The sequence below is a fragment of the Leptosomus discolor genome, chromosome 2, assembly GCF_034619465.1.
Source record: "Leptosomus discolor isolate bLepDis1 chromosome 2, bLepDis1.hap2, whole genome shotgun sequence".
Taxonomy (NCBI): Eukaryota; Metazoa; Chordata; class Aves; order Leptosomiformes; family Leptosomidae; genus Leptosomus; species Leptosomus discolor.
This window is the reverse complement of record NC_141392.1, coordinates 87452391-87468129: the sequence shown is the minus strand read 5'-3', so window position 1 is coordinate 87468129 and position 15739 is coordinate 87452391. Positions and strand designations below refer to the sequence as shown.

Below are 15739 nucleotides of genomic sequence, written 5' to 3'. Positions count from 1 at the left end.
GAGAGGTAGTTAATTTTGCAGATGCTGAAATTACTTAATTATTTCATCAAGACCAAACAGGACTTTGAAAGTCAAGCAAATATAGATTAGGTGAATGGGCAACATGACTCAAGTGAAATCCAAGGCGAGTCACTTGAGAGGAATATAATGAATGTTTCTACCAAGATGTATCAGAAAGCGAGCACTGCAGATGCCCAGAAGGTTTCAGGAGGGAGTGATGAAAATCTCAAAGGCTGGAGAAAATCTCACTTAGGGTACAATCTTGATCTTTCCTAACACTGAAAAATGTCATGAATCTGCTGTTTTTCACAAAAGAATGGAAACAAAAACCAGTAAAAACAGTTCTTTTTAAAAGATGAGAGAATGTGTCGCAAAATTACGACATGGATAATTGAAAACCAGAAAAAATTTTTAATGCGGTGTGTAACTAGCTTGTGGAAACAGTTGTCAAAGGGAGGGGTTGATGTCAAAAGGATTAAATGAAATCAATTGCCTCTGTGTCTTATCTAGTTTTAATAACAGACTTCAATTATTTTGGGAGGTAGTACTAAACCACGTGCTTCAACGCTGAAGCCATTTCGATCTTGAACATCTGGATGAGACCTGAGATGTGTAGGCAAGAGTAGGAACATTAATCTGTGCTCCCCTTTTTTTGTAGGATTCTTATGCCTTCCACTGAAGCACTTAGAGTTGGGTTGTTAGCATAGACCGTGGAGTTTTAACTCTGGTATTGCAGAATGGCAGGGGTTGGAAGGGACCTCTGGAGATCATCTAGTCCAACCCCCCTACTAAAGCAGGTTCACCTGCAGCAAGTCACACAGGACTGCATCCAGGAGGATTTTGAGTATCTCCAGAGAAGGAGACTCCACAGCCTCTCTGGGCAGCCTGTTCCAGTGCTCTGTCACCCTCGGAGAAAAGAAGTTGTTCCTCATGTTCAGAGGTAGCAGCATATCTACAAAATATAATTGAATAAAATACAGCCATTCCTGTGTCTGAGTTTTAAACTATACACAGTTGAATTATACAAGATAAGCCTCTTTTTGTGGGAAACTTATTTGACTGAAAAGCTTTTAAAGGCGTTGACCACATTCTATGGATGTGTAATACGAAATATTTAACACCAATCGAAAGGCCTTCAGATATTTCCACGCTAGTCACATTTGTCCATTTGTCACAAGGTCTTTAAAAGGCAACTATTAGCAAAGGCATAGCACCAATGTATAAAGAAGGATGTGAGAGTAGTGGCTTTGTGTTATTTGTCTTTCTGTAGAACTATAATCAAATGGTATCTAAATATTTTAATATTTATATGCTTTCTAAAGCTGTTTTGTGTGTGGCTGTTTTACCAAGAAATCAGAATGAATTAAAGCCTGCAAGCAGATAAAAGGCCTGTAGCAGGGAATCGTTATAATAAACAAGTACAGTTCTCAAAGACACGTTTTCTTGTCTTGCTTTATACCATTTGTACCTTTTTTGATTTGTATAAATTTTAGGGGTTAACCATGAATGAGTAAATGCCATCTGTTAACTCTGTAACCTGCTATGAAACGTGTATGTAATATCTTGGCTTGTTTTTCTTTGAAGTGAATGAATTTTTAGTGCTTGAAGGCCCGATCCTGCTGGATATGCGTATTAAGCACCTAATGAAAACAAAGCAATTAACGCAAGCTACTGCCCTGGCAAAACTCTGCTCTGACCATCCAGAAATCAGTGCAAAAGGCAATTTCAAGCAAACCTACCTGGTCTGCCTTTGTTCAGGATCACCAAATGAAAAGCTAATGGAAGAAGTAAGTAAAAAATGAAGAACTTTTTTTAAACTTATTTCTTTAATGATAATAAAGTCACTAATCATAGGCTGTTTTTCTGTAGAAGAGGTTTTTCTTTTAAAATATGATCTAAAAAATATTTTTGGTATTTTGTGTTTTCTTTTCACTTATGTCACTTTTAAACTGACTAATAATGACTCGATTAAAACACTTGTGTAAGTGTAATATTAGGTCACCAGCAGGCATTATCTGGCTCTACCAAAACTTTGTTTGATTTTACTTGAAGTATTTTAAAACTCTGCCTCAGATCTTGTTAGCAAGGTGAAGATAATGGATCTCCCACTCTTACAATTTTAACTATAGCTTTTTGTGTAGTGCCTAGTACATAGAATGGGGCCCTTTAGATGCTACTTTCAGTTCAGAGAATAAATTTGACCTTTTTTGACCCAAATGCCCTGGTGAAATTGAAGGTGAAATCAGATACTTGATCTGGTGTGAAATATAAAATACTTATTTAAATGCAAAAGTCAAAGAAGAGATGGCAGCTTTACTCTTCTGCATTCTTTCAGGTGACATCTTCATTTCTCACCTCACCCTGAAGTTTTATCTGTGATTTTTTTTTTTTTTTTCCTTCTTAAAGGAAAACTAACTGAAAACTGTCAGTTTTCTTGGCTGTCTGCTCTCTCTGCTGTCTTTTTGTCTCTGACATCATTTTTTTTGTTAATAATAAGTGTTAAGCATGTTGAAATTGATCTTAAAGAGATGAAAACTATGCAGTGATTAGAGTGGAAAAGTTTCCTACCCTAGATAGAGACTAAATTCTAAGACAGCTTCTCACTGAGCATGTTCCTCTGATGCTCAGTAGGATCAAATCAGCCTTACCTTCCCAGCTCTGGCTGCTGTCGGCCTGGCCAGAACAGGCTCAAGAGGGGCTGTGGCCAGGCTGTGCAATCTCATGTTTGTTTGCTGCAGACTCTCAATGGAACTTGGAACTTGTGACCCTGCGAACGTGCTTCCTTCATTTCTCAGCCCCACCGCGCTCCCAAAGCAGAATGGGCTCCGTCAGTGAATGAATCGTGAATCCCGTGGAGAAAAGGAGTGGGGTCTCCTAGGATGCCATATCGTACAGATAAATTCAAACTGGGTTGTCACAGAGAACCTAATTCAGATATTTCCAGACCTTGGATTTTGCTTAGCTTTGCAGCTTCAGCTGCAGCATGGTTTGCAGTATTACTAACCATTCTGGAAAGCTCATGTATTACCAAGAGAATACAGATATGCTATTAACATGTCAAGGTAGACGACTGAATTGAGAATAGTCATTTCATAGTGTGAGAACAGTAAGAAAATGGAAAAAGAAAAAAGGTAAACTGTGAGGAAGTACAGCTCACTCTTCAGTGGTATGGAAATTTTCGTATCCATTCAGAATAGGCAGAAAAGTAGCATTTGAGCTCATCTTCAGCTTGGATTAGTCTAATAGTTTCTACAGTAATGTGAGGAATTCAGACCTGCAGTATGTGAAATGCTAGACTGACAGACTTGGTGGTTGAACCTGTACAGACCTTTGCTGGAAGCTGGGTTCCTTAGAAACTCTGGGAGGCTGGAAGAATATTTCAGAAAAAAAATCCCTTTAGTGTTAGTTTAGTTGTCCATATTCTTCCCTCAGTTTTTAACTGACGGCCCTTGTCTGAGATGTGGTGTTGAACAAAGCAGACCTTTAGTCTAAACTGGTATTACATCCTCTCTGAGGTCTTGATAAATGCAGTTTTCTTTAGATGATGACTTTGACGTTATTAAACCTCAAATGATATTCAGTGAGGGGTTATTAGTGTATTTACAAAGTGTCAATTTAGAGGAAAAAATGAGTGGATGTACTTCTCGAAATTGTGGTTTGATTGCTGGACCAATAGCTGGATACTGTGGTGCCCAACTGAGCTGTGCTGCCGCCTTATCCAAAGTACCAACCAAACTGAGTGTTTAGGTTTGTGCTTCTGTCTCTTGCTTTGGGTGGTCTTGTGATTTCTCAAGAAAGACTTCCAACAGTGCTGTTGCAATGGCCAAGTTATTCTTCTTATTCATTGCTAGTGTCAAAGAATAAATACCAGCATGTCCTGCCAGATGCTCTAATTGACGAGAATCAACTTAGTAGTTGTTAAAACAAGTGCGCTGGTTCAATACTGATACAACTGTGTAGTACTACTGGGTAGCTGTGGTTTTCCCTTGTTGTACTGCAAAACTAAGGATTTCCATTGTTGCTTGAACAAATAAGTTATGTTGCAGAGACTGTAATGTTCTTCTAGAAGAGCATTCAGTTGACCTGCTTCTTGTTGTACAGCTTCCCTTTTCTTTTTGTCTTCGATTTTTTAAAAATACTGGAACATTCACATTAAACTTCAGATTCATTAATCGTCCAGATACTGTATTAAAGCAGTAGTAACATCAGTGACTAGTAAACTGGTTTAGAATTTCAGGTAATAATCTTTTTATATTAGGCTGCAATTTAATGATATAAATCTGCTTATTAGAATTATCGTACCTGTGTAATATATATGAATAATTAATGTTGTACATTAAAATTTTTAGGTGGCTGGGACAGTAGATACAAATAAGTCTTATATCTGAGAAACAAGTTTATATTCACTTTAATAAAAGTTTTTCTGGTGGCATAATCAGTTTTGACACTGTCTAGAAAAGCACTGATTTGCTTTCAAGCTTATCTCTATCTGATAAATGCTTACTAAGTTCTAAGTTACTGTCTTTTCGCAAAGGTTCAGATGACTGTATGTCTGAAAATGAAACCACTTTCTTAGTCTTGGTCTTGTTTTCTTTCCTGCCTTCTAGATCGCAGAAGTAGATTGCAAAGATGCTCTAGAAATGATCTGTAACCTAGAATCTGACGGAGATGAAAAAAGTGCTCTAATTTTATGTGCAGCATTTTTATCTCGCCAGCTGCAGCAAGGAGAGATGTACTGTGCCTGGTGAGTTTGAATAGTGTTTTCTCTCTAGTGGAACAAAAATTAGTTTGGGGAAGACAGAGCTGATACATAAGCCGTAAGTTAACTTTCTTTAGCTGGTAAAATCTATAAGCTAAACAGGAAGGAGATAAGGCTCTTGGAAAGTTAAAAAAGAAAAGCAAAAAAAAAGTATTCAACAAGATTAGCTTCCATTATGGGTGTTTGAAGGCTGCATGTATGATGAGGCATCTACAGATATGGGTAGCTGGTTAATAATTTTTCTTGACAATAATCTTACTCTGTAGAAATAAGAAATTTAATATTTGCAGGCAGCTAGTCAGCATTATGTCAACATTTAATGTGTAAGTACTGTTCCCATCTGTCCTTATTTCATAGTTCTCTAGCAAACTTTTGGAAAAGAAGGAGTTCTTTACTACTATAACCAAAATAATAAGCTAGATGAAGATACTTACTGTTTAGGCCTGCTTTCGTTAACATGGGAACAAATTAATGGTCTTTGTTGGCAAAATATTTGGGCTGTTAGGGTCTGAATTTCCAACTGCTAACAGTTTGATTGTACTTCCAAACCTGTACAATTCCTGAAGAATTTGCTTTGTTTGTGCACCTCCTTCTTATGTGCAGCAGCAGGAGAACCTGCTAATGCAGGATTTTGCTTTAACAGATTCTACTAAAGTTTTGGGGGTTACACCATTCCACAAGGTACTAAATACACTCAGCTATTTGCACCTAAGGAGGAATCAATTAGGGAGTTAATGTAGATATAGTAGTACTGTTGGGCTTTGGGGGCTAATTTCTCACTAAATCACAGTTAGATTCAGCTCTTAAAGCAGAGCAACTCAAGAAAAATGTATCTACCAGAGAGAAAAGCCATCCTCCTATAGCTGTTAGTAATTACCAAGAATTCAAAAGTGTAAAATTCCAATCTGTGGAGTGAAGAGTAAACTACTTTGCAAGACTTTTTTTCAAGGCCACATCATGAGACTGTGAATTATGTAGCATAAATTGTGATAGTGCTGGTTTTATTCTGATCTGTCCTTCTGGAATTGAGTCATTGTAATAATTTTGAAAATTAGATACTAATAGTGTGGGTGTGTTAATAAAAGCATTTCTTTGTAGGATAAGGTGTGAATAAATTTGGATTTTTTTCATTTCCCAAAGACAAAATAGGAACTGTTCTCAACCTTGTCTTTCTTGTGATCAGATTAGTGGTTGCATTGCTGGCCCTGAAATATTGTTCTCTTCTTCTAGGGAACTGACTCTTTTCTGGAGTAAACTGCAGCAAAGGGTAGAGCCTTCTATTCAAGTGTATCTAGAGAGATGTCGTCAACTTTCTGTGTTAACTAAGACTGTTTATCACATTTTCTTCCTGATTAAAGTAATTAATTCAGAGGTAAGGATATTCCTGAAAGAATATTTTTGGCACTTTTACTGGAACTGTGATCAGGAAAACTTATGAAAGCTGCTTAGACATCCTCTCTCTGTCTAGCGTCAGCTTTGGGCAGTCCTAACTGGTTTTAGCAGAGTCCATAGCAACTTCCTTCTGCAGATAGACTGTAAATTGATTAATTTTGAATTATTAAAACTTCTTTGTTCCTTTGGGAAAAAAAAATTGGGGGATAAATAGAAGAACTGCATGCCACAACTGAGATGAAGGAAAAAACAAAGGTGAGGTTATAGCCTCTACTATTGTCCTTGTCCTCTAAATGAGGTACTTTCTGTTAGCAGGTCCTAACATTCCTCTTCATTTTTTTCATGTATTTCAAATATTAGAGAAAACGAAGAGAAAATGAAGGCTGTATATTAAAGGAAAAAAAAATGACAACCCCCACAAAAAAAAACTTTTGAATTGCCACTGAAGAATGCAGTTTGTTTTGATAAATGAAATACTTGCATTTGGGGGACTTAGATCGTGTTGTATTAAAAAGTCTGTTCATCTGTCTCAGCTAACCTTGTAAGCTAATTTTCCTAGTTTCCTCTCAGTAGTAGTTGCACTGTTTAATGTTGATAGCTAAATCAAGCTCTTCTGAGCGCTTTTAGTTGGGAGATTTTTGTAATTCAGTATATTCGAAGAAAAAAATTCCTTTTTTTCCTTTTGCAGTGTTCTGGTATGGCCAATCATGGGTTTCTAATCTTAAAGATTATTTTTTCCAAAGATCTGAACTGAATTGGAGTTAGAGAGGGGGAGGAAAATAACTTTCACAGAGCCTTGTGATATTAAGAGCTCTGTCTGCTCCATGCCGTACTGATTGGTCTCTAGTGAGTTGTGGATCAGGTAATTGATAGCAACATTGGAGACCATGTGGGTAGTAGACTTGTGCATTCATAATTTTGCTGGACTTTATTCTGATGTATATCACAGCCTCTCTGTGCATCCTTGGCAGCATAAAGGGACTGTAAAGTGGACATAAATGTAATTTATGTTGCCTGGGGGTGTGAATGAGGAAAGACCGCATGACCTTTGGAACACTTAAACGATGGAACATTTAACTGTACTTACTACTTTCAGTTGGAATGAAGCCGTGTGTTCGGTTGAGGTCAGTTGAATTTGAAGTGGCATAATCTTTAAAAGTAAAAATAAACCTTTACACCTTAAGTGATTTCCAAATTATAGATCGCTTTTAAGATCATGTGCTTCTCTTACTGTAGCTGTAGAACTCTTTTACCATTTGAATTCTACCCATTGTTAAGTTAATGCTCCATAGAAGCTCATCAAATAACTGCCACAGCTGGCAAGCTTTATTTCATGGAAAAGGCTCAATATTGCTGTAATATAAACTGAACACCTCTAACATCCAGTCCTAGTCTTCAAACTAGACAGAATGTAAAATTTGTATTTTAATTACATGTAAGTGTTCACATTTTTTTAGTAGCATGAAGACAAATCATGCAACTAAAGGAATAGCATCTAAAGACAAACCCCTATGTTTCTTAAAGTAAAAGGTATAACAAACTCCGGGTGTGTTTTTTCTGACACTTAGGGTTGTATAATGGTATCTTTTATTTACAAATACAGAAAGGGTTATGATAAGCTGAGTTACTAAAATTAGTCTTGCTTTACAGATTGATGGTGCTGGACTTGCAACCTGCATTGAACTGTGTGTGAAAGCATTGCGCTTGGAATCCAGTGAAAATACAGATGTCAAGATCTCTATTTGCAAGACTATCTCCTGCTTGCTTCCAGATGATTTGGAGGTTAAACGTGCTTGTCAGCTGAGCGAGTTTCTTCTCGAACCCACTGTGGATGCATATTATGCTGTTGAAATGCTATATAATCAGCCTGACCAGAAGTATGATGAAGAGAATCTTCCAATACCAAATTCTTTGCGCTGTGAGCTCTTACTTGTACTGAAAACTCAGTGGCCTTTTGATCCAGAGTTCTGGGACTGGAAAACTCTCAAGCGTCAGTGTCTGGCACTTATGGGAGAGGAGGCATCCATCGTATCATCAATAGACGAACTAAACGATAGTGAAGTTTATGAGAAGGTTGAGGATTGCCAAGAAGAGACTAAAGAAACTTCTGTGAATGGGCTTGCTGGCACTTTTGACGAAGCTACAAGCCTTCTTAAGGGTATCAATGATGAAAAGCAGAAAAAGAGAGAAATTAAAAAGCTCAGAGAGAGGGGGTTCATATCAGCTAGGTTTAGGAACTGGCAGGCTTATATGCAGTATTGCGTGTTATGTGACAAAGAATTCCTAGGTCATAGAATAGTTAGGCATGCACAAAAACATTATAAAGATGGAATTTACAGTTGCCCTATTTGTGCCCAAAATTTTAATTCTAAAGAAAACTTTGTTCCTCATGTAACTATGCATGTTAAAAAATCCAGCAAAGAGAGATTGGCTGCTATGAAACCACTGAGAAGACTGGGAAGACCTCCTAAAATAGCAACTGCCAATGAGAATCAGAAAACTGATTCTGTATCCAAACAGGAGCAGCGACCGATTAAGAAGAACAGTCTCTATTCAACAGACTTCATTGTGTTTAATGATAACGATGGCTCAGATGATGAAAACGATGACAAAGATAAACCTTACGTACCAGAGATAGTGCCAGTTCAAAAGCCACTCCCTGTTAATGAATTCACCTGCCCTGTAACATTTTGTAAAAAAGGCTTTAAATATTTTAAAAATCTAATAGCACATGCGAAGGGGCATAAAGATAATGAAGAAGCTAAACGTTTTCTTGAAATGCAAAGCAAAAAAGTGATTTGCCAGTACTGTAGAAGACATTTCGTAAGCGTTACTCACTTGAATGATCATTTACAAATGCACTGTGGCAGCAAGCCATATATCTGCATACAGATGAAATGTAAGGCTGGTTTTAACAGTTATGCTGAGCTGCTGACGCATAGGAAAGAGCATCAAGTCTTCAGAGCCAAGTGTATGTTTCCTAAATGTGGCAGAGTGTTTTCCGAAGCCTATTTACTCTATGATCACGAAGCACAACACTATAACACCTATACCTGCAAAGCCACAGGCTGCGGAAAGGTATACCGCTCTCAGAACGAACTGGAGAAGCACATTGAGGATCACAACAAGCAGCCTGAAAAAGTACAGCAGCCTGAAAACCAGACTAATCAGCCTGATCTTAGTCAACCTTCTAAAGCTAATGAAAATACCAATGGTGTTGCAGTTAAAGAGGAATTGACATCCCTGGCTGACAACCGAAGTAGTTTTACTGAAGGAGAGAATGTTGTCTGGAGTCAAATCAAAGCAGAACCGGTGGGGAATGAAAGTGTGAATGCATCAGCGAGTATACTGCGCCAAAGCGATTCCTTGCCTAATGCTGGTTCGGAGCAGTCTCCTACAGGTTCAGTGAAGACAGAAGTGGCAATTCCAACAAGCAGCATTAAGGTGCCTGCTCTTAACCAGAAGATCCGAGATAACGTTGTAAAAAGAGGTAAATTGGCTGCTACCGCTGGTAAAGTAGATACCACTAAACCTGGAGTCCAGCAGTTGTGCTCATCAGTTGACTCTTGTCTTCCAGTTTTCCAAGAGACAAAGGAAAAAGACTGTCTCAGTCAGACTCAGAATATTCAAAATATTTCTGTGACCTCAGACACACTAAAACCAGAAGCCCTCGAATCAAAAAGTTTAGAAAGACAAGTGAGCCTTGTAAATCCATTCAGCGTGCAGAATCAAGCAGGATATCGAAACAGCGTACCCATTTCCAAACTTGAAATTGAAGACAGTATTAAGGCTGCAGCTAATCTATATAATCTGCCTTTAAAAACTTTAGAAAGTATTACGTTTATTCCTTCGCAGCCTAACATAAATAATTCTTTAGTTCCAGCTGTGTCACCAGCAGCCCCGGTTCAGAAATTTAATTGTCAGGTTGAGGGATGCACTCGAACGTACAACTCATCACAGAGCATTGGCAAACATATGAAGGCAGCACACCCTGACCAATATGCTGCTTTTAAAATGCAGCGTAAAAATAAGAAAGCACGAAAATCCAGCAATCTGCAAAATGTGCTGAACGATGGGAAGATTGTTTATCTTACGCTGTCGCAAGTGGGCAATCCCAGTGGTGCTGCTTTTGCTGCACAGAACAAACCTAATTTGAATCCCACCTGTTCCAGTCAAGTGCAACATGTCTCAAGTACACTTTTCCCAACCCACCTAGACAATTTGGCCAATCCTGTGTTGCCTATAGTGGAAAGTGCCATAAATCCAAGTTTGTATACTCGTATTAAAAGTGAGCCTGAGAGTGTTTTATGTTCACGAATGGAAAATCTGTCTGGTGCAACCTTGCCTTCCCAGTTGGACGACCTGGCAAAAACAGTCATGCCTCTGAATATTGATGGTGGTTCAGATCCTTTTCTTCCTTTGCCTGCAGAAAACGGTCCGTTGTCTCTCTTTCCTTCGTCAGCAGAGAATCCTCCAAATTCAGTCTTCTCACAACTGGAAAATAACACAAGTAACTTTCCATCACAACTAGAAGGAAACACTAGTTCTGCTTTCCCAAAAGAGGAAACTGTTGATCAAATATTTCCCTCACGATTGAGTAATGAAAGTAACTTCAATGAAACTAGTTCTCAACTTCCAGCTTCAGAAAAGGTGAAAAAAGATCGTGCCCGGGGCCCAAATGGGAAGGAAAGGAAGCCAAAACATAACAAGCGGGCAAAGTGGCCAGCAATAATTAGGGATGGCAAATTTATCTGTAGCAGGTGTTTCAGAGTTTTCACTAATCCTAGATCACTTGGTGGTCACTTATCTAAGAGGTCTTACTGTAAGCCTCTTGAAGGATCAGAAATTTCTCCAGAAGCTCTGCAGGCTAATGGACAGTCTTTGCTTGCCAGTATGATTCTTTCCTCAAATTCCTTGAACTTGCAGCAGCCCCAGGAGTCTGCCTTCAATCCAGAGACATGTTTTAAAGACCCATCGTTCCTCCAGTTACTTGCAGCTGAAAATCGTTCCACAGCCTTACTGCAGACTATGTTCCCACGGGCCAATGTGACTAACTTTAATACCGGTGGAAATGAGGAAGGAAATCAAATTATAAAACAAGCCTTGGAAACTGCAGGCATCGCAAATACCTTTGATAACACAGAAGTACTTCCCCACGTAGTTCCAACAAGTTGTGTCACCGGTACGACTCAGATAAATGCAGCTGTTGTCCCTAACTCAACCACGTCCCCTCTGCTGCAGGCAGTCTGTAACCCCAGTACCCTGCTAACAGACCAAAACAGGACCCTCAATGCCAAAATTCCTCCAATAAACGAATGCAAGAGTTTGCCTGGCTTTGCAACAGAGGACTTGATGCTAAAGACTATTGAAAACAGCTTATGTCCTAGCTCGTTTTCTAATACTGTTGCAGCAACACAGAACTTTGCAGGGAACAGTTCACGAGTTTCGGTTATAAGCAGTCCCAAGAATTCAGGATCAAGCAACTTGAATAAGAAGGGAACCAGTGCTTCAAAGAGGAAGAGAAAAGCCACCACGCCCTTACTTGCGCCCAACACATCACAGAAAGTAGCAGTAAATAATACAACAACGATGGGACTTCTAACAAAAAGCACTGAAGGAAACGTGCAAATACAGGGAGAAGGTTTTCAGTCCAACTTGCTGGCAAATTGTGGCTCTCAAGCGATGGTGGAAAGTCTCACGCAGAAACTCAATAATGTTGACAATCAGTTATTTTTGGCCAGTAACAAAGAGAACCTCAAAACAAATGTCGAGGCTCACACAACGTTGCCCCCTTTAACAGTAAAAACTGAAAATGGGGATTCCCAAATGATGGGTGTCAATTCTTGTGTGCAAGCAAATTCGGAGGAACAGATTTCAGAAGACAATGTTATGCAGAACTTTGAAAAAACCCTGGAAATAATTAAAACTGCTATGAATTCACAGATACTGGAGGTGAAAACTGAAATTCAGGATACCGTTGCTCCGTCAGGACAGACCTCACAAGTAAATAGTGCGCAGGCTTCTTTGGGAAATTCTGCACATAGTGTAAAACTACCCACTCCTGCGCAGTTTGCCGTGCCCACGGGGAATGTCACTGCTGCGAAGAGTAGCTCTGCTCAGACTGAGACGTCTCAAAAGGATGATACCCAAATATTGGAAATTTTGGAGTGCTTGCAGAAACTGAAACTAGAAGATGATTCACCCGTTCAGGTCTCTGAGACTGTTGCCCAGTGTCCTCCAGCAGATACGCTAGCACCAGCAGCTCCTGTTGTATCAACTGAAAATAAACCCCTCGTCCAGATATCTTCAGAGGCGAGTAACATTCAGTTTAGTGATAAAGTTAATAAGCCTTTTGTATGTCAAGACCCAGGCTGCAATTACAGTGCTATGACAAAAGACGCGTTATTTAAACACTATGGCAAGATTCATCAGTACACTGCAGAAATGATACTAGAAATTAAGAAACATCAACTGAAGTACGCCCCGTTCAAATGCGTTGTAGCTACCTGTCCAAAAACATTCACAAGAAACTCTAATCTCCGAGCACACTGTCAGCTTGTACATCATTTTACGACAGAGGAGATGGTAAAATTAAAAATTAAAAGGCCTTATGGCAGAAGATCTCAAAATGAAACTGTAAACACAACCCCGCGACCTGCTGAAATAAAAACTTTGCAGACGCTAATAATAGAAAACAAGACTGCAGCTCCATTGGTCAAAGAAGCTCAGACAAAGGAAGTTGTAGAGCCTGTAAAACTCTTGGAAAAACTTCTGCCAGAAAACAATGTTCCAGAAAGACTGGAAAAACCTCCCCAGGTGGTTTCTGTTCCACCGGAGCAGCAAAGTGCAGCCTTTTTTGGTAGCAATCAGGCGCAACCCAAAGCGCGCAAGGTTAGGAGGTACAGGAAGGAAAAAGAGGAGAAAAAACGTAGGAAGCCCGTAACAAAATCTCTGGAGTTTCCCACTAGATACAGCCCTTACAGACCATACCGGTGCGTCCATCAGGGCTGCTTCGCGGCTTTTACGATACAACAAAACCTAATCCTTCATTACCAAGCTGTGCACAAATCGGACCTCCCAGCCTTCTCTGCCGAAGTGGAGGAGGAGAATGAGCCGGGCAAAGCGGAACGTGATGAGGTGGAAACCAAACCCATCGTCAGAGAGTTCAGGTGTGAGGTGAGTGACTGCTCTCGCATCTTCCAGGAAGTTACCAGCTTGATACAACATTATATGAAGCTTCACGACATGACCCCAGAGCAAATTGGAAACATGAAATCTGCTCCAGAGGTGGGAAGGTTTTTTTGTGATCAGTCTCAATGCAAGTCTTCGTTTACAGCGTATCTTAACTACATTGTACATCTTGAGGCAGATCACGGCATTAAGATAAGGCCAAACAAAGTAGAAGATGACGGCGTATTCAAGTGTGACTGTGAAGGCTGTGACCGTATTTATGCTACTAGGTCTAACCTCTTGAGGCATATTTTTAACAAACATAATGACAAGCATAAAGATCATCTAATAAGACCCAGGAGACTGACACCGGGTCAGGAAAACATTTCAAGCAAAGCAAATCAGGAGAAACCATTGAAGTCCAAACAGAGAGGGCTGAAAAACAGATCGGGAAAAGAAGGAAACAGGCTGTCCGTGAAAACAAAACGGAAGAAAAACGTGAACTTGGAAAACAAAAACTCGAAAGGAATGCAAGTTCAAGAAAATAAGGCTTACTCACTGAAACGTGGCAAGCACGTGTACTCAATAAAGGCTAGAAATGATGCCTTATCGGAATGTACGAGTAGGTTCATAACTCAGTATCCATGTATGATAAAGGGATGTTCGTCCGTAGTTACAAGCGAAAGTAACATAATAAGGCATTATAAATGTCACAAGCTGTCCAAAGCGTTTACTTCCCAACACAGAAATCTTCTTATTGTGTCTAAAAAACACTCTGTCTCAGAAGTAAAGGAAGCCTCTTGTGGGCAAGAGGAGACTGATAAAAAAAGTGATGTGAAAGAGCCTGAACAGAGTCCAATAGTGAGCAATAATGATTTAAGCACATCTACGTTACCGCAAAAGGAAACTGAAAAAGGTGAGAAGGATGAAGTGGATGAACTGACAGAACTATTCATTACTAAACTGATTAATGAGGATTGCTCAAGTGCGGAAAATCAAGCAAAAATCTCTTCCAATGTAAATAGTGACTTGCAGGAGACCAGCTCCTGCCCCCCGGAAAAGCAAAAGTCAAACAACTTAAAAAGAGCAAACAAAGAAAAAAATGTGTGTCAGAATAAGAGGAGGAGAGCCGAAAAAACCGAGGAAGTACTGCCCGTTGATGCGAGTAGCGTGCACAGGGAGGAAGAGACTGCCGTTGCCATTCAAACAGCCGAAGAGCAACCTGCAGCTTTCGACTGGAGTTCGTTTAAGCCGATGGGTTTTGAGGTGTCGTTTCTCAAGTTCCTTGAAGAGTCTGCTGTGAAGCAAAAGAAAAACACCGAAAGAGACTACCATAGCAGCGGAACCAAAAAAGGATCCCACGCGAACTCGCGGAAATCCAACGAGAAGACCTCCGTAGCGAGTAATAATGTCACTTGGTCGTGTTCTGAAACCGAAACCCTTGTACCGTTTGCCAACCCATCACAGCTTCCATGTGGTGATAACGTAAAGATAGTTTTAGACAAGACTTTCAAAGACTGCACTGAGCGCGTGTTGAAGCAACTTCAGGAAATGAAACCTGTCGTCAGTTTGAGAAAGCTCGAGGGACGTTGGGAGGATAATCCAGAGGTTACAGCTGCAAAAGTAATTGTTATGGGTGTTGAGGACGGGGAGTCAAAATACTGAAAACCGAGTGTGTTTAACCGTGACCTATAAGAAAATTTATTTTGAAGAGGAAGCCATCAAGCATGTTAGTAACTGTGGAGTTCTTTTATTTTGAAGTGATTTAATCTAGCAAAAAACATGACATGAGTCATGTAAATGTCTTATTTGTTTTTATCCCTATGGGACTTGAAGAAGAGAGTAATTGCTTCAGTTTTGTAAATACTTGATCAAAACCTCAACTTTCTATCAGATTGTCCTTTCCATGAACTAAATCTTTGTGAGTCGTCTGTGATTGGTATCTTTCACCAGGTCACTGCTCATGTATAACAGTACTCTTTATTTGTAGATACATTTTTTTTGTATATATTTATTATTGTAAATCATTTGCTGCCACCAGCAGTCTGTAAGTCTAAACTATTAAATGACACATTTATATTCGGAATTTTAATTTGTAACTAAGTGAGCAAGTTTTTAAAACTGTCCTTTAATCGTTTTAACTTAAGAACTTTTGAACTAAAACTAGCTAAGTCTGCCATATCCAGTTTATTTTGCGTAAAGCATTTATTTACAGAAGAAGAGCTGGATAAGATCACATTTCATAGGTTAAACGTACTGACACGCTCTCATTTTTGTAAATTTTAACATCCAGTATCAATGGATGATATTCATATGTAGTTAACTCGTAAATATAATAGTTTTCTTATAGCTACATTTTTCATTGCTTTTAATTGGATACAAAGCATTTATGATTCCATAATAAAAAATGGAAATGTG

At 39.2% G+C, this 15739-nt stretch overlaps 1 protein-coding gene across 1 annotated transcript in view; it reads left to right on the top strand.

Moving 5' to 3' along the window:
• The window catches only part of ZNF292 (zinc finger protein 292), a 53338-nt gene extending 38334 nt beyond the window's left edge, over positions 1–15004 (top strand). Inside the window, exons 5-8 of the mRNA XM_086482467.1 lie at positions 1585–1787; positions 4608–4744; positions 5990–6131; positions 7802–15004. Of these exons, the coding sequence (XP_086338593.1) occupies positions 1585–1787; positions 4608–4744; positions 5990–6131; positions 7802–14986 (7667 nt within the window). The 3' untranslated portion in view covers positions 14987–15004. The remainder of the gene's footprint in view (positions 1–1584; positions 1788–4607; positions 4745–5989; positions 6132–7801) is intronic.
• The last annotated feature ends 735 nt before the right edge of the window (positions 15005–15739 follow it).